Source organism: Oncorhynchus mykiss, chromosome 2 (genome assembly GCF_013265735.2).
Source record: "Oncorhynchus mykiss isolate Arlee chromosome 2, USDA_OmykA_1.1, whole genome shotgun sequence".
In the NCBI taxonomy this organism is placed as follows: Eukaryota; Metazoa; Chordata; class Actinopteri; order Salmoniformes; family Salmonidae; genus Oncorhynchus; species Oncorhynchus mykiss.
This window is the reverse complement of record NC_048566.1, coordinates 20,285,465-20,309,808: the sequence shown is the minus strand read 5'-3', so window position 1 is coordinate 20,309,808 and position 24,344 is coordinate 20,285,465. Positions and strand designations below refer to the sequence as shown.

General features: G+C 43.1%; 2 protein-coding genes across 5 annotated transcripts in view; both read right to left on the bottom strand.

The window, feature by feature from the left end:
- The window catches only part of LOC110509548 (tumor necrosis factor receptor superfamily member 5), a 12,290-nt gene extending 967 nt beyond the window's left edge, over positions 1-11,323 (bottom strand). Inside the window, exons 1-11 of one of the 2 annotated variants that reach the window (XM_021590486.2) lie at positions 8,760-11,323; positions 8,436-8,505; positions 8,252-8,306; positions 7,151-7,261; positions 1,845-2,006; positions 1,603-1,687; positions 1,246-1,304; positions 1,008-1,124; positions 616-635; positions 337-460; positions 1-81 (exon numbers count right to left, since the gene is read on the bottom strand). The exon at positions 1-81 is cut by the window's left edge and continues 967 nt beyond it. In XM_021590486.2, coding sequence (XP_021446161.2) covers positions 1-81; positions 337-460; positions 616-635; positions 1,008-1,124; positions 1,246-1,304; positions 1,603-1,687; positions 1,845-2,006; positions 7,151-7,261; positions 8,252-8,306; positions 8,436-8,504 — 883 coding nt within the window. In that variant the 5' untranslated portion in view covers position 8,505; positions 8,760-11,323. The remainder of the gene's footprint in view (positions 82-336; positions 461-615; positions 636-1,007; positions 1,125-1,245; positions 1,305-1,602; positions 1,688-1,844; positions 2,007-7,150; positions 7,262-8,251; positions 8,307-8,435; positions 8,506-8,759) is intronic. The other variant, XM_036941253.1, reaches the window with a different exon arrangement.
- Positions 11,324-12,670: 1,347 nt separating this feature from the next.
- Positions 12,671-24,344, bottom strand: part of LOC110537377 (intermediate filament family orphan 1) — a 37,324-nt gene continuing 25,650 nt past the window's right edge. Inside the window, exons 4-9 of one of the 3 annotated variants that reach the window (XM_036941241.1) lie at positions 20,951-21,091; positions 20,634-20,821; positions 20,312-20,438; positions 18,211-18,306; positions 16,849-16,979; positions 12,671-16,565 (exon numbers count right to left, since the gene is read on the bottom strand). In XM_036941241.1, coding sequence (XP_036797136.1) covers positions 16,463-16,565; positions 16,849-16,979; positions 18,211-18,306; positions 20,312-20,438; positions 20,634-20,821; positions 20,951-21,091 — 786 coding nt within the window. In that variant the 3' untranslated portion in view covers positions 12,671-16,462. Of the gene's footprint in view, positions 16,566-16,848; positions 18,128-18,210; positions 18,307-20,311; positions 20,439-20,633; positions 20,822-20,950; positions 21,092-24,344 lie in introns of those variants that run through there. The other 2 variants (XM_036941247.1, XM_036941250.1) reach the window with 2 other exon arrangements.

The following is a 24,344-nucleotide window of genomic DNA, read 5'->3' as shown; positions in this document are numbered from 1 at the left end:
CTTCCATCCCTCCACCCATACCAGTGAACTGGTTGAGTAAACTGAAGATGACTGTTCCAGCATTGTGGACATGGACCGGGCCTGAGAGAGACACAGACAGAGAGAAAGTGATATTAGATTCTATATTCATCATCAGCCTTATTCACTATGGATCTTGAAACTGATCAACTTCCCATGCTAATGCCCCATGGACTTCAAAACTGCATGCAAAACTCCAAGTTAAACGACTGACGTGCCTCTATAGGAAAAACCACAGGAGTAACTCCACCATATTTAGATTCCTTTTTAAATCAAGATCTTGGGGTCAACATAATTATTTGTATGTATCCATAGTACCTATATTTGCTGCTGTAATAGGTGGTGGATCCACTGTCTGGTGCTTAATACTGGGCTGTGTCTCTCTGGCATTGTGCTGATGAGGTGGCTCTTTGGTCTTGTTAGGCGACGTTTCTCTTACTCCCTTCATAAGAGTACAGAAATTCACCAGAAATCCAGAGTTATTGGAATACACAATTGTCAACAATTCCTATATAGGGTTTAGGTCAGGAACACACGAATGACAATGTAAACATTACACACACAATGTAGTAAGTTACCGTAGGTTATTACACATACCTTGTTACAGAACTTGAGAGCTGGAAAATAACAGACACAAATCTATTAGTGACCCCAGCAAACTGATGGTAAGCCACTCATGGGTTCTTCATTGATTAATCATCTATGATTGAAAGGGCAATGTTTTATCATCTTAACTCTGCAGTTTAATGCTTTCTGGGTACATGTAGACACTAGAAACTGGTAAGTAGGTCTACACAGAGAGAGTGTTGCAATCTTTTAATTCAATTACATTCACAAGAAGATACAGTTGGCTCCCAGTGCAGACCTATCCTGAGATTTAACATCACAGTCTAATCCTTCCTCATCTCATTCTAGTGTCCAGAGAGAGAGTCTGCTCTAACACAATGATCTAACTACAGTTGAGACTGAACAGAGGAACACTGCCTTACCTTGTTTGAAACAGGCTTCATTTCCTGGGCGACGGATACATAACAGAATGATAACGGCTAGGATTCCAATGACCACCATAGGACACAAAATGGCTGCCAAGTGTTTGCTGGTGTCAGCTGGTGGGGGAAAGGAGATGGAGAAACTACTGTATCTGTACCTTCTCACAGTTTCGATATATTCTGACTGTAATTAAAATAACTGATGGACACACACACGCACACTCGTACTCACACTCACCTGTGGTGTGATGAGTGGCGTTGCCTGGTTGTGAGACTGGTGATCGTGGAATGTCACAGCTGGGTGAGACAGAGGTAAAGGACTCATCATGTAACATATTCACAGCCTGTCAACACTGAAGTGGGGCCAGTGAGCTGAGAAATGTATTTAATATCCCATATCCATTACCACTAAAATATCTGACAATTCTTTGATACCAGATCTTCTGGTTGTATGAAGGTTATGTACCATAAAATAATAACTTTGCCAGAAGTGGCCCTCCTGGCAGGAGAAGGCTTCAACCAGAGCCTGTTTATCTGTCTGGTTCCAGTATGCAATAGTATGTTTTAGGGAGGATTAAAAAGGCTAAAGGCTCACTTGGGAGGTTGACAGCGTCCAGCGAAAGAGGAAGTCCTGCTGTGTTCAGAGGAAGTTCCTGTCTGGTTGATTCTGATGCCCACTACTGTAATCAGAGCAGAGTGCACACAGGCAGGAAAACATCACATCTATCCACAGCCAAACACACTGATTCAATACCCAGAACCTGGCAAGAATACAACACAGTGAAGGAAGACAGGCATAAGAGAAGGCCAGTGGGCAACACACACACTGTACAGTACCATTGCTAGGTGGCAGGGGAGGTGGGGGCAGCTGAGGGATCTTCTCACAGTCTCTACAGTTTCCTGTCTGGTCGTCTTTGTCGGTGCAGGTAAAACCAGCCTCACAGCGACATCTAGCGTCCGATACAGAAGTACACGGCTCATCCTCCACCAGGTGCAAATCTGACACACACACACACACACACACACACAGAACAAAAGGTTTAGTACAGCTATTACATGGTAATAAATAGTGTCCATACTGTAGACATACCTTTTTGACTCTTGGTAAGAAATGACATGTATGGCATATGGAGATAGGTGGGATGGACAGAGTAGCTGAGGGGTGGGTTTATGGAGATAGATAGGATGGACTGAGAGTAGCTGAGGGGTGGGTTTATGGAGATAGGTGGGATGGACTGAGTAGGTGAGGGGTGGGTTTATGGAGATAGATAGGATGGACTGAGAGTAGCTGAGGGGTGGGTTTATGGAGATAGGTGGGATGGACTGAGTAGGTGAGGGGTGGGTTTATGGAGATAGTTGGGATGGACAGAGAGTAGCTGAGAGGTGGGTTTATGGAGATAGGTGGGATGGACTGAGTAGCTCAGGGGTGGGTTTATGGAGATAGGTGGGATGGACAGAGTAGCTGAGGGGTGGGTTTATGGAGATAGGTGGGCTGGACAGAGTAGCTGAGGGGTGGGTTTATGGAGATAGGTGGGATGGACAGAGTAGCTGAGGGGTGGGTTTATGGAGATAGGTGGGCTGGATAGAGTAGCTGAGGGGTGGGTTTATGGAGATAGGTGGGATGGACAGAGTAGCTGAGGGGTGGGTTTTTGGAGATAGGTGGGCTGGACAGAGTAGCTGAGGGGTGGGTTTATGGAGATAGGTGGGCTGGACAGAGTAGCTGAGGGGTGGGTTTATGGAGATAGGTGGGCTGGACAGAGTAGCTAAGGGGTGGGTTTAAAAACTTGTGTTCTAGTTATGACTGAAAACACAATGTATAAGTACTATCGATCTATCTAGATCTAATGTATATCAAAATATCAAATTACTTTACTCTTGCTATGTAACTACTGTAAAAAATAAAAAATGCAATGTATGTAACATGTAGAATGTACCATGAATTCAGAAAGTATTCAGACCCCTTGACCTTTCCCACATTTTGTTACATCACAGCCTTATTCCAAAATGGATTAAAGAAACATTTTTAATCAATCTCTACACAATACCCCAAAATGACAAAGCAAAACAGATTTTTAGAAATGTGCATCCTGTTTCCATTGATCATGCTTGAGATGTTTCTACAACTTGGAGTCCACCTGTGGTAAATTCAATTGATTGGACATAATTTGGAAAGGCACACACCTGTCTATATAAAGTCCCACAGTTGACAGTGCATGTCAGAGCAAAAACCAAGCCATGAGGTCAAAGGAATTGTATGTAGAGCTCCGTGACAGGATTGTGTCGAGGCACAGATCTGGGGAAGGGTACCAAAACATTTCTGCAGCATTGAAGGTCCCCAAGAACACAGTGGCCTCCGTCATTCTTAAATGGAAGAAGTTTGGAACCATCAACACTCTTCCTAGAGCTGGCCGCCTGGCCAAACTGAGCAATCGGCGGAGAAGGGCCTTGGTCAGGGAAGTGACCAAGAACCCAATGGTCACTCTGACAGAGCTTCATAGCTCCTGTGTGGAGATGGGAGAACCATCCAGAAGGACAACCATCTCTAAAGCACTCCACCAATCAGCCCTTTATGGTAGAGTGGCCAGATGGAAGCCACTCCTCAGTAAAAGGCACATGACAGCCCACTTGGAGTTTACCAAAAGGCATCTAAAGGACTGTCAGACCATGAGAAGATTCTCTGGTCTGATGAAACCAAGATTGAACTCTTTGGCATGAATGTCAAACGTCACGTCTGGAGGACGCAGCATCATGCTGTGGGCATATTTTTCAGCGGCAGGGACTGGGAGAATACAGTGCCTTGCGAAGGTATTCGGCCCCCTTGAACTTTGCGACCTTTTGCCACATTTCAGGCTTCAAACATAAAGATATAAAACTGTATTTTTTTGTGAAGAATCAACAACAAGTGGGACACAATCATGAAGTGGAACGACATTTATTGGATATTTCAAACTTTTTTAACAAATCAAAAACTGAAAAATTGGGCGTGCAAAATTATTCAGCCCCCTTAAGTTAATACTTTGTAGCGCCACCTTTTGCTGCGATTACAGCTGTAAGTCGCTTGGGGTATGTCTCTATCAGTTTTGCACATCGAGAGACTGACATTTTTTCCCATTCCTCCTTGCAAAACAGCTCGAGCTCAGTGAGGTTGGATGGAGAGCATTTGTGAACAGCAGTTTTCAGTTCTTTCCACAGATTCTCGATTGGATTCAGGTCTGGACTTTGACTTGGCCATTCTAACACCTGGATATGTTTATTTTTGAACCATTCCATTGTAGATTTTGCTTTATGTTTTGGATCATTGTCTTGTTGGAAGACAAATCTCCGTCCCAGTCTCAGGTCTTTTGCAGACTCCATCAGGTTCTCTTCCAGAATGGTCCTGTATTTGGCTCCATCCATCTTCCCATCAATTTTAACCATCTTCCCTGTCCCTGCTGAAGAAAAGCAGGCCCAAACCATGATGCTGCCAACACCATGTTTGACAGTGGGGATGGTGTGTTCAGTGTGATGAGCTGTGTTGCTTTTACGCCAAACATAACATTTTGCATTGTTGCCAAAAAGTTCAATTTTGGTTTCATCTGACCAGAGCACCTTCTTACACATGTTTGGTGTGTCTCCCAGGTGGCTTGTGGCAAACTTTAAACAACACTTTTTATGGATATCTTTAAGAAATGTCTTTCTTCTTGCCACTCTTCCATAAAGGCCAGATTTGTGCAATATACGACTGATTGTTGTCCTATGGACAGAGTCTCCCACCTCAGCTGTAGATCTCTGCAGTTCATCCAGAGTGATCATGGGCCTCTTGGCTGCATCTCTGATCAGTCTTCTCCTTGTATGAGCTGAAAGTTTAGAGGGACGGCCAGGTCTTGGTAGATTTGCAGTGGTCTGATACTCCTTCCATTTCAATATTATCGCTTGCACAATGCTCCTTGGGATGTTTAAAGCTTGGGAAATCTTTTTGTATCCAAATCCGGCTTTAAACTTCTTCACAACAGTATCTCGGACCTGCCTGGTGTGTTCCTTGTTCTTCATGATGCTCTCTGCGCTTTTAACGGACCTCTGAGACTATCACAGTGCAGGTGCATTTATACGGAGACTTGATTACACAGGTGGATTGTATTTATCATCATTAGTCATTTAGGTCAACATTGGATCATTCAGAGATCCTCACTAAACTTCTGGAGAGAGTTTGCTGCACTGAAAGTAAAGGGGCTGAATAATTTTGCACGCCCAATTTTTCAGTTTTTGATTTGTTAAAAAAGTTTGAAATATCCAATAAATGTCGTTCCACTTCATGATTGTGTCCCACTTGTTGTTGATTCTTCACAAAAAAAATACAGTTTTATATCTTTATGTTTGAAGCCTGAAATGTGGCAAAAGGTTGCAAAGTTCAAGGGGGCCGAATACTTTCGCAAGGCACTGTAGTCGGTATCGAGGGAAAGATGAACGGAGCAAAGTACAGAGAGATCATTGATGAAAACATGACCCAGAGAGCTCAGGATCTCAGACCAGGGCAAAGATTCACCTTCCAAGAGGACAACGACCGTAAGCACACAGCCAAAACAACGCAGGAGTGTCTTTGGGACAAGTCTTGAGTGGCCCAGCCAGAGCCTGGACTTTAATTCTTAAATGCTAGTAAAACGAATTGCATGCTCTTCAACCGATCACTGCCCGCACCTGACTAGCATCACTACTCTGGATGGTTCTGACTTAGAATATGTGGCCAACTACAAATACCTAGGTGTCTGGTTAGACTGTAAACTCTCCTTCCAGACTCACATTAAGCATCTCCAATCCAAAATGAAGTTTAGAATTGGCTTCCATTTCGCAACAAAGCCTCCTTCACTCATGCTGCCAAACATACCCTCGTAAAACTGACTATCCTACCGATCCTCGACTTCGGCGATGTCATTTACAAAATATCCTCCAACACTCTACTCAGCAAATAGGATGTAGTCTATCACAGTGCCACCCGTTTTGTCACCAAAGCCCCATATATTACTCACCACTGCAACCTGTATGCTCTTGTTGACTGGCCCTCACTTCATATTCGTCGCCAAACCCACTGGCTCCAGGTCATCTATAAGTCTTTGCTAGGTAAAGCCCCGCCTTATCTCAGCTCAATGGTCACCATAGCAACACCCACCCGTAGCACACGCTCCAGCAGGTATATTTAACTGGTCATCCCCAATGCCAACTCCTCATTTGGCCGCCTTTCCATCCTTTTTTCTGCTGCCAAAGACTTGAACGAATTGCAAAAATCACTGAAGCTGGAGACATATCTCTCTCACCAACTTTAAGCATCAGCTGTCAGAGCAGCTTACTGATCACTGCACCTGTACACAGCCCATCTGTAAATAGCCCACCAAACTACCTCATCCCCATATTTGTTATTTATATTTGCTCTTTTGCACCCCAGTATCTCTATTTGCACATCAGCATGTGCACATCTATCACTCCAGTGTTAATGCTAAATTGTAATTATTTCGCCATTATGGCCTATTTATTGCCTTACCTCCCTAATCTTACTACATTTGCACACACTGTATATAGATTTTTCTATTGTGTTATTGACTGTAAATGATAACTTTTTCTCAACTGGCCTACCTGGTTAAATAAAAGGTGAAATAAATTAAATAAAAAAAATTTAAACCGATCGAACATCTCTAGAGAGACCTGAAAATAGCTGTGCAGCAACTCTCCCCAAGCCAAGCTTATAGCGTCATACCCATGAAGACTCGAGGCAGTAATCACTGCCAAAGGTGCTTCAACAAAGTACTGAGTAAAGGGTCAGAATACTTATGTAAATGTGATATTTCATTTTTATTTAGTTTTATAAATTTGCCAAAATTTCTAAAAACCTGTTTTTGCTTTGTCATTATGGGGTATTGTGTGTAGATTGATGAGGGGAAAAAAACAATTTAATACATTTTAAAATAAGGCTGTAACGTAACAAAATGTGGATAAAGTCAAAGGGTCTGAATACTTTCTGAATGCCCTGTACATATAACAAAGTTTATTTTGGTCCTCCGAAGAGATGGGCCCCACCCCAAAAAATATTTACAAGCAATATACAGTTGAAGTATTTCCCACTAAATAAAGATGTTACATTGTTCTGTGAATGAGTTGTGTTCGTGTTTATGTACCATGTTTGCAGTCTTTGAAGCAGGAATGACAACTGGACTCTGCGTTCAATCGTGCTGTGTAGGAACCATCTCGACAGGGAGAGCACTCTGAACAGGAACTCTGATAATGACCTGAGAGAGAGAGAGGGGAGTTGAAACATATCAAATCAGTGTATTGGTCGCATACACAGCGAAATGCTGCGAAATGCAGCGAAATGCTTGTGTTACTAGCTCTTAACACAGTAAAATGTCAAACAAGTATACATCATTTAAGTGTTGTTTTTTGTAAGAATTCAAGAACGGCAGGGCGAATCTAATCAACAACCCAAATGCAATCTATGCGTATGTACACTGGAAGAATTTACACCAGATATACTAAGAATGATATGCACAGCAGTAGATAGCTCATTCTAATATATGCCGGGAATACAAGATTTAAATACTCAGTGTGAAACAGGTAGTGTCCAGTGGTTCAACGTCTGCAAGACATGGGTCAGCAGATATGGAGTAAAGGAAATTAAGTTTGGGAAAAGTATAGGGAAATGGGGCGAGAGAGAATGAGGTAGAAAGAAAGGAGCGAGGAGAGAGTGAAGAGACAAGGGGAGTCAAGAACATAAGAGAGCACCACAATAACAATACAGACTGATGGACGCTGGAGTTTTATAAATGTCTTGTAGTAGACTACATAAGTAGTGGATATCAGAACATAATGCTAACTCTTTTAGACCCATAGGCACACACACATTCAGGTAATGTTTTAGTACACGGTCTGTTGCTGACTGAGAAGAGAGGGAGCATAGCGGCAGAGAGCAGAGAATAACAGGAAGAGATGGAGCGCACAGAGCGAGAGCCTGTTGGCCTAGTCTGCATACTAATGAAGGATGTGGTCATAGCACAGAGCTCCACTTCTCATCACGAGAGAGAGAGAAACTCTCTCATAGTTTCCTCATGATTCCTAAGAACCTATACACACTCACACACATTCTGAAACGATCTGCCTCGCTATTATTGTAAAAAATGGTTGATTGTAGGATGAAGGGATAGAATGTGGAGATGAGGGAAGGAAAAGAAGGGAACAAAAAGTCAATTAAAATGTAATGATGGAGGGCCTTTCTTTCTCACCTGGTGGACACAGTCTGCATTGTCTCCCTCCATCCGTGTAATATCTCTCTGTAATCTGACAACGCGAACACAGTTTCATGAGGTCTACTGTCATGTTGTAACAGGTGTCAAATGGTTCTCACAACTTTCATAAGCGGTCATAACACATAATGAGAATGGACATTAAAAGGGGCAAAATGGTTACCAGAGGATATGAGACTGCTAGGTGTGCAGACATCATTAGCACAGCCACAAATAACTGTTCCATCACCATTCTATAAACAATGTTAAATCATTAACAATCTGTCATTTGAGTTCATTCAGTAACATTTCTAAATAGGTATTAAAAAGTGCACACAACAAATAATGCCAAAAGATGTTACAAATTACATGTTGAAAATTTGTAAGTTTATCACAATTTGATGGTGACTGCACTAACTTCTAGCTTTGAGCCTCATTTCAGTTCAAAAGATATCAATGTAGAAATATGTGTTGAAAACTACCAACACATAAGATAATCTAGTCTTACCTTTTGCACTGTAGACACCACACCAAATGCCAAGTATTTGTTGTCTATAACTTTGACTCTCCCCCCAACTATTATTCTTTAAGGTGTGTCTCTCTCTTCTCTACCCATCCTTTGCGTCATTATTTCCTTCACCTGTGACATCTTCCTCTCTTCCTGTCTCTCCCGCCCACTGTGTACTGACAGTGATGTTGTGATGTATTTATAAGCTAGAGACAGACAAGACAGGCATGTCAGCAGGGTGACTAATGGTTCTGAACCAAAGTCTCATCATTTTCGCCACATACTTTAAGACGTGAAAGACAGTTTGTCACAAACATTTGATCTCGCTGTCCTCGTAAAGTTAGCTTATCAGGTAGGTGGAGTTCAGGAAGTACAGACACACATAGCAGCCAATGCAAGTGGGCTTCCAGCATAAACTCACCAAATCCACAACAACAAAAAAAACACACAATTATATTGCTCAGCTGTATCTTTTATTCTTCATTCCATCTCTCTGTCAGTACACAGAGCTCTGCGTTGAACTCTCTGTCAGTACACAGAGCTCTGCGTTGAACTCTCTGTCAGTACACAGAGCTCTGCGTTGAACTCTCTGTCAGTACACAGAGCTCTGCGTTGAACTCTCTGTCAGTACACAGAGCTCTGCGTTGAACTCTCTGTCAGTACACAGAGCTCTGCGTTGAACTCTCTGTCAGTACACGGAGCTCTGCGTTGAACTCTCTGTCAGTACACAGAGCTCTGCGTTGAACTCTCTGTCAGTACACAGAGCTCTGCGTTGAACTCTCTGTCAGTACACAGAGCTCTGCGTTGAACTCTCTGTCAGTACACAGAGCTCTGCATTGAACTCTCTGTCAGTACACAGAGCTCTGCATTGAACTCTCTGTCAGTACACAGAGCTCTGCATTGAACTCTCTGTCAGTACACAGAGCTCTGCGTTGAACTCTCTGTCAGTATACAGAGCTCTGCGTTGAAGCACACATGTTCAAGGGGCCAGTCCAGTTTCAAATAACTCACACCTCACCAAAACAAAGACCAAGGCCTGATTTACCAAGCAGCGCAATGTTTACACTTGCTCTTTTCGGAGGGAATTATAAGATGAGATAGAAACAGAAAACAGACTTTTCTTGTCCCTTGACCTTTTGTTCTATGACTCGTTCCCTTTTGAACCGAGCAGGTGTAAACATGGCACTGGTGCAGATGCTTAGTAAATGAGGCCCTGGTGATTGCTAACAGTCTTCTCATTGACAACTCAGTCTATTCACCTGCATGCTAGCTTACTCAGGCCAGATGGAATTAGTTGATGGTAAAATATATGGACCAGAGAATACACTGGTCCTCACAGAGCAAGAGCATTGGCTCCTGGTCTACGAGAAACATTAAGGACCAATCAAATATCTGAATCCACATTAAAAGTTCAGCTATGTGCCAAATCCGGGAACCTGACACTTAAGTATTTTTGACTGTGGACCTCCTTGCATTGCCAGTGTTTAAACATACAATATATCCAACATAGCGTTTTCCTTTAATGCATACAATATCATAGCAATCATACCATCATTATGTTAAAGCATTTGCATGTGAGTAGTTATTTTTATTTATTATTTTTTACACTTTGGTGCCATTTCTAAAACGAATTTACTTTGTAATCACATACACTCATGAAGAAAGTGGATTATTGAAGGAATATTAGAGCGATTATTGTACATCATTGATTTACATATATACAGTATTTCAAGTCAATTTACAGACATTTGCAGAGATGGGAATCCAGTCAGCAGAACACATCACTGTATGGTCCCTACCACTCTAGTTTACAATGATTCAGTTATACCGTTAGCCTTCAGTTCTGTTGTGAAGAGGATATGAATTGGTCTATTGTCAGACAGACACTGGAAGACAGTGTGCATTTTAGGACTATTGTATTCTTCATGTGGTAAGTGAACCAGTAAAACTCTTTTTAAAAACCAAGGACATTAGAACACTCTCCTAAACATACACGCTGACTCATGCATACATACTGCAGAGACTCAGTCTCTCTGTGCGTGTAGTAAAAATAATAAAAAGTACATATTCTCACACTATTTCTCCGCTGCCTTCTATTCTCCATTTTAATCTCCAGTTCTGGCCAAAGGGCAGGAACGCTAGGGGCAGGAGTTTTACTGGCCATATGACCTGAGCAGAAAAAAAACCCTAGTTCAAACCTTACAGCATAGGACCCTCAAACTCAACTCTGGACCTCAAAGCCAGCTCTACCGCATTCTTTCATTGTTCCCCTCTAATCAGGGACTGATTTAGACCTGGGACACCAGGTGGGTGCAATTAGTAAATCAGGTAGAACAGAAAACCAGCAGGCTCCGGACCTCGTAGAGTAATAGTTGAATACCTCTGGTCTAGGACCTAGGTCATGTGGTCAGGAGAAACTCCTAGCCCAAGGAATGGCATACCCAATACATACAGTTGAAGTCAGAAGTTTACATACACCTTAGCCAAATACATTTAAACTCAGTTTTTCACAAATCCTGACATTTAATCCTAGTAAAAATTCCCTGTCTTAGTTCAGTTACGATCACCACTTTATTTTAAGAATGTGAAATGTCAGAATAACAGAAGAGAGAATTATTTTTTTCAACTTTTATTTCTTTCATCACATTCCCAGTGGGTCAGAAGTTTACATACACTCAATTAGTATTTGGTAGTATTGCCTTTAAATTGTTGAACTTGGGTCAAGTGTTTTGGGTAGCCTTCCACAAGCTTCCCACAATAAGTTGGGTGAATTTTGGCCCATTCCTCCTGACAGAGCTGGTGTAACTGAGTCAGGTTTGTAGGCCTCCTTGCTCACACACACTTTTTCAGTTCTGCCCACAAATGTTCTATAGGATTGAGGTCAGGGCTTTGTGATGGTCACTCCAATACCTTGACATTGTTGTCCTTAAGCCATTGTGCCACAACTGGAAGTATGCTTGGGGTCATTGTCCATTTGGAAGACCCATTTGCGACCAAGCTTTAACTCCCTGACTGATGTCTTGAGATGTTGCTTCAATATATCCACATCATTTCCTGCCTCATGATGCCATCTATTTTGTGAAGTGCACCAGTCCCTCCTGCAGCAAAGCACCCCCACAACATGATGCTGCCACCTCCGTGCTTCACGGTTGGGATGGTGTTCTTCGGCTTGCAAGCTTCCCCCTTTTTCCTCCAAACATAACGATGGTCATTATGGCCAAACAGTTCTATTTTTGTTTCATCAGACCAGGGGACATTTCTACAAAAAGTATGATCTTTGTCCCCATGTGCAGTTGTAAACCGTAGTCTGGCTTTTTTATGATGGTTTTGGAGCAGTGGCTTCTTCCTTGCTGATCGGCCTTTCAGGTTATGTCGATATAGGACTCATTTTACAGTGGATATATACTTTTGTATCTGTTTCCTCCAGCATCTTCACAAGGTCCTTTGCTGTTGCTCTGGGATTGATTTGCACTTTTTGTAGCAAAGTACGTTCATCTCTAGGAGACAGAACACGTCTCCTTCCTGGGCGTTATTACGGCTGCATGGTCCCATGGTGTTTATCCTTGCATACTAAGGATGAACCAGACTTGTGGAGGTCTCCAATTTGTTTTCTGAGGTCTTGGCTGATTTCTTTTGATTTTCCCATGATGTCAAGCAAAGAGACACTGAGTTTGAAGGTAGGCATTGCAATACATCCACAGGTAAATCTCCAATTGACTCAAATGATAACAATTAGCCTATCAGAAGCTTCTAATGCTATGACATTTTCGGGAATTTTCCAAGCTGTTTAAATGCACAGTCAACTTAGTGTATGTAAACTTCTGACCCACTGGAATTGTGATACAGTGAATTATAAGTTAAATAATCTGTCTGTAAACAATTGTTGGATAAATTCCTTGTATCATACACAAAGTAGATGTCCTAATCGACTTGCCAAAACTATAGTTTGTTAACAAGAAATCTGTGGAGTGGTTGAAAAATTAGTTTTAATTACTCCAATCTAAGTGTATATAAACTTCCAACTTCAACTGTAGCTTAAGACATGCATATCATTTAATCATGGTTCCAAAACCTGTTATTCACAACGTATATAATCGTTCAGAGAAAGCCTTGGAAACCCTTCTACAATATTGAGGTGTGACCAGCAGCCTGCACCTGTTTCAACAACTTCCTCATCAAACAAGAAAAAGAAAAACACAAATGAAATGGACTCCATTTGGTTGTTGATAAAGATATAGTGTTTGTGAAGGAATCCTTGTGTTCTATTATTGAGTTAAATATTGTTTATCTGAGGTTTTGTATTCAAAGTCAAGCATCTTTCAATGTCAATGAAGACAAACAAAAATGTATTGTACATCTACATTCTACTGAATAATAACATTGTGTATGTTGAATTAACATAGGGGAAATCTACTCCTCAGCTGTAGCGATTTCACCCCATCTACAAATAGATGACAAGTGGAGAAAATAAAACAAGTTTTCCTCAGTAATTGTTTACATTCGTGACGTGTACGAGTTTGACTTATTACAGATGTAGAATCTTAATTTAAGCTAGGACAAAATTCTGCAGCAACAGGAAATGTGATTTATTTTGTGGATTATAATTAATGGCCATTTTTGTATGGGTTGATGCATTTTTCATTAGGGAAAATCAAGTCTGAAATTTCAAAGTGGAAATTACAAACTTTAGAAGCCCTTTTAGAACAGGAAAATTCTCGGCAACAAAGGTGATCAAATTAAGATCCTACATCTGTACATGTCATTATTACTTTTCTGTTACATATAATACTCGTATTATTGCTGTTACTGCTGTATTATTGAATATACATATTTGCTTTGCTCTTTCTTTATAAACGGCTAACTTTTAAGCTCAAAAATAGGTTAGATCATATCAAGCACCGTGTCAGATAGCTTTTCAGCATCAGTATTTAGTACTTCTATAACAATGTTTCAGCAATATTTCTCAAAGTTCATTCAGATTGCTTGTTTTCAGTTGCTTTGGCACTCAAGTAGCAAACACAAATTATCTCAGCAGGTCATCAATCTATCCATCTATTCATTAATCTGTCCATCTATCTATCTGTCTGTCTGTCTGTCTATTTGTTCATCTGTGGACATTCTGTCTTTTATAGCCTGTTCATCAATCTTCCGTTTCTCTGATACAATACTACTGATGCATTGAGTCCTTACCAACCAGACCAGACATAGAAATAGAGAGCACAGAACAGATACATAGAGCTCGCCTATCTAACTTATCATAGCTAGCCTACCCATCTCCCTGCTAGCCTACCCATCTCCCTGCTAGAGGACAGAGTAGCAGGGCTTTCTCTGCTCTCTGCTGCTGGAAACTAAACAAAACATTAGTATACATTAGACAGCTCGTAGGTATAATAACACTTGGGTGTCAATGCCCTTTGTCATATGTATCCCTCTCCCTGTGTCAGTGACAGAGAGACACAGAGAGCAGGGCAAGGCCCCAGAGCTGCCCTCAGATCAGCTTTAACAGAGTATTTACACTATTCACACTGCACTACCACATATAGGGCCGACACAGAGCCTATGACTAGCCTGGTACCAGATCAGTATGTGCTCTAGCGAACTTATTTCACCATAGATGCCATGACAAAAGTCAAAGTCCCTGATAGAAGTGGATCAGTGGCAGAGATGACCTCTCTGGAGTCACATAGAAAAGCATATGGCATGACAACGATAGTTAGAGGAGTTGACTAAAGCACATATACAGATCTGGAACCAGGCTAGGCTATGGTCATCACTAGTTTACACAACCACAAAGTCATAAACCCTGTCTATTTCTACAATTTATCTTCTTAAAATCTGACCCTAAACTTAACCACACTGCTAACCTTCGATATAGCCTATTTTGATTTTGTGGCTGTGTTATCTAGTGGAAACCCTAGGCTACGGCTGCATTCTAAAACAAAAAACTCTGCTCTTGCTCTCCCCCCTCTCTCCTCTTGTTAACTCTGGTTACAGTCTCCTATTTACTTTACTCGACACAGTAAAATGGTATTACATTATAATTACAATAAAACTACTTTTGGGGTTCTTTGGGATTCAGTGAAACAAGCACCACTATGTAACATTTAGTACCAGGTAGTTAGTTACCAGTTGTGTTAAAGAAAGAATACAATGTTACACAATGTTATCCAATAATTCCTTGGTAAATACCAGGTAAGTGAAACAGGACGGTAAAATAATGTTACCATGACAACCTGTCTGGTGTCAACAAAAGGGCAGAGAGACGGGCAGGCTTTTGTTTCAAAATGTGACTCATGAGTGCAGAATCACACACAGGGGACATCAGTGACGCCATCTGATGCCATCTGGTGGCATCTTAGAGTTTAGTGTACGATTGGACTTTTTCTAGTTTTCATCGATACCTATGAATGAAGTGTAGATGTCTTGATAAAATGAGTGATTTGATATTATTTTAGTCCGTTTGAATAACTATGATACAGTACAGTATATTTCTGTTTGGTTGCTAATAAAGTGATACATCTGGAGTTGTTCTCTCTTGCCAACTGGGCTTTGCTTTGTTTAAGGGTGCGTGCGTAAGTGTTCTCTGGCTATCGACTCCGATTTCAAAGCACTCTCATCTGAGTGTGCCAGAGCGCAGAATAACTGATGACTTTACCAGCGCTCAACACCCGTTGAAGAGGGCCGGTGTCAGTAAACATCGGCAAAAAGCTGAATTAAATTGTTGCCAGCATCACAGTTAGTCACCAGCGCTCTGGATAACATGTAAACAGCCAAACCAGCTCTGCTAGGGTGAGTAAAATGGTCAGAGTGAGGTGCTCTCATTTTTGTCTGGAAGTAGCTAGCAAGCTAGCCAACGTTAGCCAGTTAGCTTGGGTGCTTGACTGCCGTTGTGAGGTCAGAAGGCTCGGATCAACCCTACTCCTCGGCCGGAGCGTCCAGCGTGCGCTCTGGACGCTCCAAGAGCGAAACACGACGAATTTACCAACGGACAATCTGACAAAGCGTTGAATTTACGAATGCACAGAGCGCACTCTGGCACTCCAGAGTGAATTTACGAACACACCCTAAGGCTTATATTTACTGTGTTATACATCTAGGTGAGTTTGACGGAGTCTGAAAACAACCCTCAATGTTGCAACAGGACAGCACACTGTTAGAATGATCTGCTATGCTAGCCTATCATGAATGTATTGGTGTGTGGTGTGTTTATCATTATGGCTGTGTGGAAATGGATCATGCTATAGGAGTTAATACCATGGTTCTCTGTAGTACCAACAACTACCTTAAGAGTACACGCTAGCCTACAACTCATATGAGTTCATTCAAATATTGCTCATACGTTGCTATGAGGTATTCTCAATTCAAGTTGTGTATTTCAATCCATTACCTCGTTACCTTTGCTCTGCTAAACAGTGGATTCTTATGTACAGACTTCCATGGTGCTAGTAATACCACTTTCCAGTAGAGGGGACTAAAAGCTGTTGGAAACACACAACACTACACCGTAGCTAAAAACAGATAGATCTGCAACTTTCCTATTTTGAGGTATGTGAATGAAGATAGCATGAAGAAAATTAAAAATAGACTAATAAGCATCTAGTGTTTAGAATGTAAACATGGCGTTGCTATAGTGACGGTAGAGTGTTGCGTGGTACAGTGTTTGGATGGTATGAAGGTCATGTGATGGAGGTTGTCTTGATAGGTCATGATCTGGGAGGAGAGTTGGAGAGAAGAGGCGACGCTGTTGTCCCTTCCTTCTTAGCCTGGTCAACGCTCTCCTCACCAGCCATAGGAGAGCCAGGCTTACTATAAAGAGAGCGAGAGAAAGAGAGAAAGAGCGAGAGAGAGAAAGAAGATACTTTTTTGGGGGGAATGCATCATTTAGACAATAACAGGTATACAGTAGGCACAAGAATGTGTTTAAAACTTAGTAAAATAAAATGTACAGATTACTGTAAACTCCTGTAGGTCATTAAAAGAAAATGTACAGATTACTGTAAACTACTGTAGGTCATTCAAAGTGAGCCAAAGAGAAACCGTGAGAGAGAGAAGTGAATGCCGGTGGCAGAGAGTGAGGGAGTGAGTGTACCTGTCCCCACTCTGGGTGATGAGTCTCCTGCAGGTCTCCATCTGCACATCCAGGCCTCTCTTCATAGAACACATCTCCATATATTCATGTAGGTGACGGTTCATATCACTCTTAGCTGTAGCCAAGTCATACTGGGGAGAAACACATCACTCTTAGCTGTAGCCGAGTCATACTGGGGAGAAACACATTACTCTTAGCTGTAGCCAAGTCACACTGGGGAGAAACACATCACTCTTAGCTGTAGCCAAGTCACACTGGGGAGAAACACATTACTCTGAGCTGTAGCCAAGTCATACTGGGGAGAAACACATCACTCTTAGCTGTAGCCGAGTCATACTGGGGAGAAACACATCACTCTTAGCTGTAGCCAAGTCATACTGGGGAGAAACACATCACTCTTAGCTGTAGCCGAGTCATACTGGGGAGAAACACATTACTCTTAGCTGTAGCCGAGTCATACTGGGGAGAAACACATCACTCTTAGCTGTAGCCGAGTCATACTGGGGAGAAACACATCACTCTTAGCTGTAGCCGAGTCATACTGGGGAGAAACACATCACTCTTAGCTGTAGCCGAGTCATACTGGGGAGAAACACATTACTCTTAGCTGTAGCCAAGTCACACTGGGGAGAAACACATCACTCTGAGCTGTAGCCGAGTCATACTGGGGAGAAACACATCACTCTTAGCTGTAGCCGAGTCATACTGGGGAGAAACACATTACTCTTAGCTGTAGCCGAGTCATACTGGGGAGAAACACATCACTCTTAGCTGTAGCCGAGTCATACTGGGGAGAAACACATCACTCTTAGCTGTAGCCGAGTCATACTGGGGAGAAACACATCACTCTTAGCTGTAGCCGAGTCATACTGGGGAGAAACACATCACTCTTAGCTGTAGCCGAGTCATACTGGGGAGAAACACATCACTCTCAGCTGTAGCCGAGTCATACTGGGGAGAAACACATCACTCTTAGCTGTAGCCAAGTCATACTGGGGAGAAACACATCACTCTTAGCTGTAGCCGAGTCATACTGGGGAGAAACACATCACTCTTAGCTGTAGCCAAGTCATACTGGGGAGAAACACATTACTCTTAGCTGTAGCCGAGTCATACTGGGGAGAAACACATCACTCTGAGCTGTAGCAGAGTCATACTGGGGAGAAACACATCACTCTTAGCTGTAGCCAAGTCATACTGGGGAGAAACACATCACTCTGAGCTGTAGCCGAGTCATACTGGGGAGAAACACATCACTCTTAGCTGTAGCCAAGTCATACTGGGGAGAAACACATGGTCAACACATGGTCAACCACTAACATAGCCCAAGACACACTGTCTCACCCCCCCCCCCCAACAAACCTCAATCTGGTCGATGGTCTCTTGGTATTCTTTCTCCCTGGATTTGAATAAGTCCTCAGTGTCGTTAATCACCTTCTCCAGACACTGGTCTTCCTGCTGAGAGAGAGAGAGGGAAGGAGGAAGAGCGAGAGAGAGGGAAGGAAGGAGGGAGAGAGAGGGAAGGAGGAAGGAGGGGGCGAGAGACAAGGAAGGAGGGGGAGAGAGACAAGGAAGGAGACGGAGAGAGGGGGAGATGGAGAGAGGGGGAGATGGAGAGAGGGGGAGATGGAGAGAGGGGGAGATGGGGAGACGGAGAGAGGGGGAGATGGAGAGAGGGGGAGATGGAGAGAGGGGGAGACGGAGAGAGGGAAGAAAAATACATGGAAGTGATAAATTAAAGAGTACGGTAATAGAATGACAGAGGAGAAAGACGGTGTTTCTTTATGAAGATGTGTCTGTGTGTGTGAGTATTGGTTGTTTATGAAGATGTGTCTGTGTGACCAGACAGTACAACACAGTAGAGTTACACCTGGTACACCTCATGGCCAGACAGTACAACACAGTAGAGTTACACCTGGTACACCTCATGGCCAGACAGTACAACACATTAGAGTTACACCTGGTACACCTCATGGCCAGACAGTACAACACAGTAGAGTTACACCTGGTACACCTCATGGCCAGACAGTACAACACAGTAGAGTTACACCTGGTACACCTCATGGCCAGACAGTACAACACAGTAGAGTTACACCTGGTACACCTCACGACCAGACAGTACAACACAGTAGAGTTACACCTGGTACACCTCACGACCAGACAGTACAACACAGTAGAGTTACACCTGGTACACCTCACGACCAGACAGTACAACACAGTAGAGTTACACCTGGTACACCTCATGACCAGACAGCACAACACAGTAGAGTTACACCTGGTACACCTCATGACCAGACAGTACAACACAGTAGAGTTACACCTGGTACACCTCACGACCAGACAGTACAACAGAGTAGAGTTACACCTGGTACACCTCACGGCCAGACAGTACAACACAGTAGAGTTACACCTGGTACACCTCACGACCAGACAGTACAACACAGTAGAGTTACACCTGGTACACCTCATGACCAGACAGTACAACACAGTAGAGTTACACCTGGTACACCTCATGACCAGACAGTACAACACAGTAGAGTTACACCTGGTACACCTCATGACCAGACAGTACAACACAGTAGAGTTACACCTGGTACACCTCACGACCAGACAGTACAACACAGTAGAGTTACACCTGGTTCACCTCACGACCAGACAGTACAACACAGTAGAATTACACCTGGTACACCTCATGGCCAGACAGTACAACACAGTAGAGTTACACCTGGTACACCTCACGACCAGACAGTACAACACAGTAGAATTACACATCGCTGAGGTAATCTACTGATGTAATCAGCTAATTAAATTACAGTAAGGCCTTTTTATTTACCTCAGAGTGACAAGACACAGTGTTAAAAATATATCTTCTGACTGGTAAATGGAAAACAGATACTAACTAGCAACTAGTGTGTGTGTGTGTGTGTGTGTGTGTATATAGACACAAGCCTCCAGGCATGCAGTCATTAGTGAAAAGCTTTTTGGAGTATGTAAGCGTGTTGGGGAAAATAATCGCCTGCTAAAATATATTTCCCAGAGGAGTGAAGGTCAGTGCCCTGGGACAGTTTAAACCACTAGCACCACTGAAATCAGACAGCCAGGCCAAATGCCTCTGAGCAATAAACCCTGTTATCAGCATGCCATTACCACATCCCTCACCCGAATTCTGTCTAGCTCTATTCAAAACCAATTCCTGGAAAATACAATTGACAAAGCTGTAAACTGAGTAACTGCGAATATAGAAGCTCCTGATAAATGTCTATGGGCTATTGTGTAGCCTATGCAAAAATATATCTGTACAAATCATTAAAACAATATAACTACTTGGACAAAGGTATTGCACTAAGTCATCAATGTGTACTTATGAGAGGTTGAAGGTACTACTTCCATAGTTCTAACATCAGTTAACCCCATAGAGTTACTATGGAATACCTAAACATCAACATTCTAAAGCGCACCATACCTCTCCTGGCTGGTGGGTGGTCTCTGGAGCCAGAGTGCATCCTGGGAAGTCCTCCCACAGCAGCAGAGTCTCCTCTGTCTCCTCCCAGGCCAAGCTGTCACAGTCATCTTCAAACTCACACTCCCGCCTGCAACACACATAAATGTTTGTTTATTAACGTTTGTTTGGCCTCTGGAGAAAATGCACATGGAAGCTTCCTTCTTATCAGTCTAATACCTTTACTATGGTAGAGTATAGACAGTGTAGAAGCTGGTTGTACTTGAAGACACCTGATAAGAGAAACTACACATGTAACAAACACCAGTCCTGTAATGTTACTCACAGCTGGTTGAGCATCCTCTGCATCTCCTCGTTGATCTGATTGGCTGACGAGCCACAGAGCTCCTCCTCTCTGGGCAGGCCCCCATCGCTCTCCGAGGTGCTGATAGTCTCATCACCCTCACTACTGTTGACGGACAGCGGGGTCTGTTTCCGAGGGCGACAGTTGATGGCAGACTGGGTGTTAGGGACCTAGGAGTGGAAAGAGAGACTTAGACAGACAAACCGATAGACAGAGCGAGACAGACACAGACAGACTGACACAGACAGACACCGTCAGAGACAGACAGACACCATCAGACAGAAAGACAGACAGACTACCTGATACATCTGGATGACATCCTCACAGTTCCTCTGCTGGGCCACGTCACACAGGCGAGCCGTGATGTCGATGCGTCTACAGATGTCCATGTCCACCTTCATGGCCTTCTCCTGGATCTTACTGTCCAGATCAGACATGTTCTACACAGAAAGAGAGATGGTTATGGTCACCTAGTAAGAGTTATCATCCTAACCAGACCAGGAGTGATCTCTGTGTAGAGTGTGAGAAACAGACTAGGGGGCCCAGTGGGACAGGAGAATGAACCAGACAATATTGAGAGTGAAAAGGGTCATCGATGAGCAGATGATTTGTGTTCAGTCAGATCAGGACAGTATGAGGCTGTGTGTGTATATGGGAGAAATATGTATACCAGTTGTTGATGATGGTTCTGTTAGGTGTGGATGGCAACATGAGATGGCGCTGATAGAGATGGCAGCTTCGCTTCAAGTCCTTAGGATACTGAGCAGTATTTGGGTTTTTTATGCATTACTTCTTACAGTGTTAGCCCAGAAAACCTTAAGTGTTATTACATACAGCCGGGAAGAACTATTGGATATCAGAGAGACATCAACTTACCAGCACAACCAGCACTACAACCAGGAATATGACTTTCCCAAAGCAGATCCTTTGTCTGCAACTCCCAGGGCATTTGAACTGATTCCAGAGGCAGACCCAAAACAACGCCATCAGAGGAAAGGGTGTCAGAGCGGTCTTCTAGTGAGGCTTCGGATACGCGCATACCACCCACTGCTTCCAAGTATATTCCTCGCTAACGTCTAGTCCCCAGTTAACAAAGTCGACAAAATTAGGGCAAGAGTTTCTTTCAAAAGAGATATCCGGGATTGTAACATACTCTGTTTCACAGAGACATGGCCAACGGGATTTTCAGTGCATCGCGCCGACAGGAACAAACATCTCTCTGATAAGAAGAAGGGCGGCGTGTATGTTTCATGATTAACGATTAATGGTGTAATTGTAAGAACATAAGTCCTTTTGTTCACCTGACCTAAAATTTCTCACAATCAAATGCAGACCATATTATCTCTCAAGAGAACTCTCCTTGGTTATCGTCACAGACATGTATATCCCCCTGCAAGCGGATACCAAGACGGCCATCAAGGAACTTCACTGGACTTTATGCAAACAGGAAACTATATATCCTGAGGCTGCATTTATTGTAGCTGGGGATTTTAACAAAGCTAATCTGAGAACAAGGCTACTTAAATTCTATCAGCATATCGATTGCATTACAGGAGCAAGTAACACACTCGACCACTGCTACTCTAACTTCTGCAATGCATACAAGGCCCTCCCCCGCCCTACTTTTGGCAAATCTGACCATGACTCCATCTTGTTGCTCCCCTCCTATAGTCAGAAACTAAAACAGGAAGCGCCCGTGCATAGGTCTATCCAACGCTGGTCTGACCAATTGGATTCCACGCTTCAAGATTGCTTAGATCACATGGACTGGGTTATGTTCCGGGTAGCCTCAGACAATAACATTGACGTATACGCTGACAAGGTGAGCGAGTTTATAAGGAAGTGTATAGGAGATGTACCCACTGTGACTAAAACTTTCCCTAACCAGAAACAATGGATTGATCGCAGCATTCGCTCAAAACTGAAAGCACGTACCACCGCATTTAATCATGGCAAAGCGACTGGAAACATGGCCAAATACAAACAGTGTAGTTATTCCCTCCGTAAGGCAATCAAACAAGCAAAGTGTCAGTATAAAGACAAGGTGGAGTCGCAATTCAACGGCTCAAACACGAGACGCATGTGGCAGGGTCTACAGTCAATCAGGGATTACAAAAATAAAACCAGCCCTGTCGCAAACATCAACGTCTTGCTCCCAGACAAATTAAAACAACTTCTTTGCACATTTTGAGGACAATAAAATGCCACCAACACGGCCCACTACCAAAGACTGTGGGCTCTCCTTCTCCGTGGTCAATGTGAGTAAAACATTTAAACGTGTTAACCCTCGCAAGGCTTCCGGCCCAGACGGCATCCCTAGCCGCGTCCTCAGAGCATGCGCAGACCAGCTGGCTGGTGTGTTTACGGACATATTCAATCAATCCTTATTCCAGTCTGCTGTCCCCACATGCTTCAAGAAGTCCACCATTGTTCCTGTACCCAAGAAGGCAAAGATAACTGAACTAAATGACTACTGCCCCATAGCACTCACTTCTGTCATCATGAAGTGCTTTGAGAGACTAGTCAAGGATCATATCACTTCCAACCTACCGGTCACCCTAGACCCACTCCAATTTGCTTACCGCCGCAATAGGCCCACAGACGATGCAATCGCCATCACACTGCCCTATCCCATCTGGACAAGAGGAATACCTACATAAGAATGATGTTCATTGACTACAGCTCAGCATTTAACACCATAGTACCCTCCAAACTCATCATTAAGCTTGAGACCCTGGGTCTCGACCCCGCCCTGTTCAACTGGGTCCTGGACTTCCTGACGGGCCGCCCCCCAGGTGGTGAAGGTAGGAAACAACATCTCCACTCCGCTGATCCTCAACACTGGGGCCCCACACGGGTGCGTTCTTAGCCCTCTCCTGTACTCCCATGACTGCGTGGCCATGCACGCCTCCAACTCAAATAATCAAGTTTGCAGACGACACTACAGTGGTATGCTTGATTATCAACAACGACAAGACAGCCAACACTGAGGAGGTGAGGGCCCTCGGAATGTGGTGTCAGGAAAATAACCTCTCACTCAATGTCAGCAAAACAAAAGAGAGGATTGTGGACTGCAGGAACCAGCAAAGGGAGCTCCCCCTATCCACATCGACAGAACAGTAGTGGAGAAGCTGGAAAGTGAAGGTCCTCGTGTATATACAGTGGGGCAAAAAAGTATTTAGTCAGCCACCAATTGTGCAAGTTCTCCACTTAAAAAGATGAGAGAGGCCTGTAATTTTCATCATAGGTACACTTCAACTATGACAGACAAAATGAGAATAAAAAATTCCAGAAAATCACATTGTAGGATTTTTTATGAATTTATTTGCAAATGATGGTGGAAAATAAGTATTTGGTCACCTACAAACAAGCAAGATTTCTGGCTCTCACAGACCTGTAACTTCTTCTTTAAGAGGCTCCTCTGTCCTCCATTCGTTACCTGTATTAATGGCACCTGTTTGAACTTGTTAACAGTATAAAAGATATCTGTCCACAACCTCAAACAGTCACAGTCCAAACTCCACTATGGCCAAGACCAAAGAGCTGTCAAAGGACACCAGAAACACAATTGTAGACCTGCACCAGGCTGGGAAGACGGAATCTGCAATAGGTAAGCAGCTTGGTTTGAAGAAATCAACTGTGGGAGCAATTATTAGGAAATGGAAGACATACAAGACCACTGATAATCTCCCT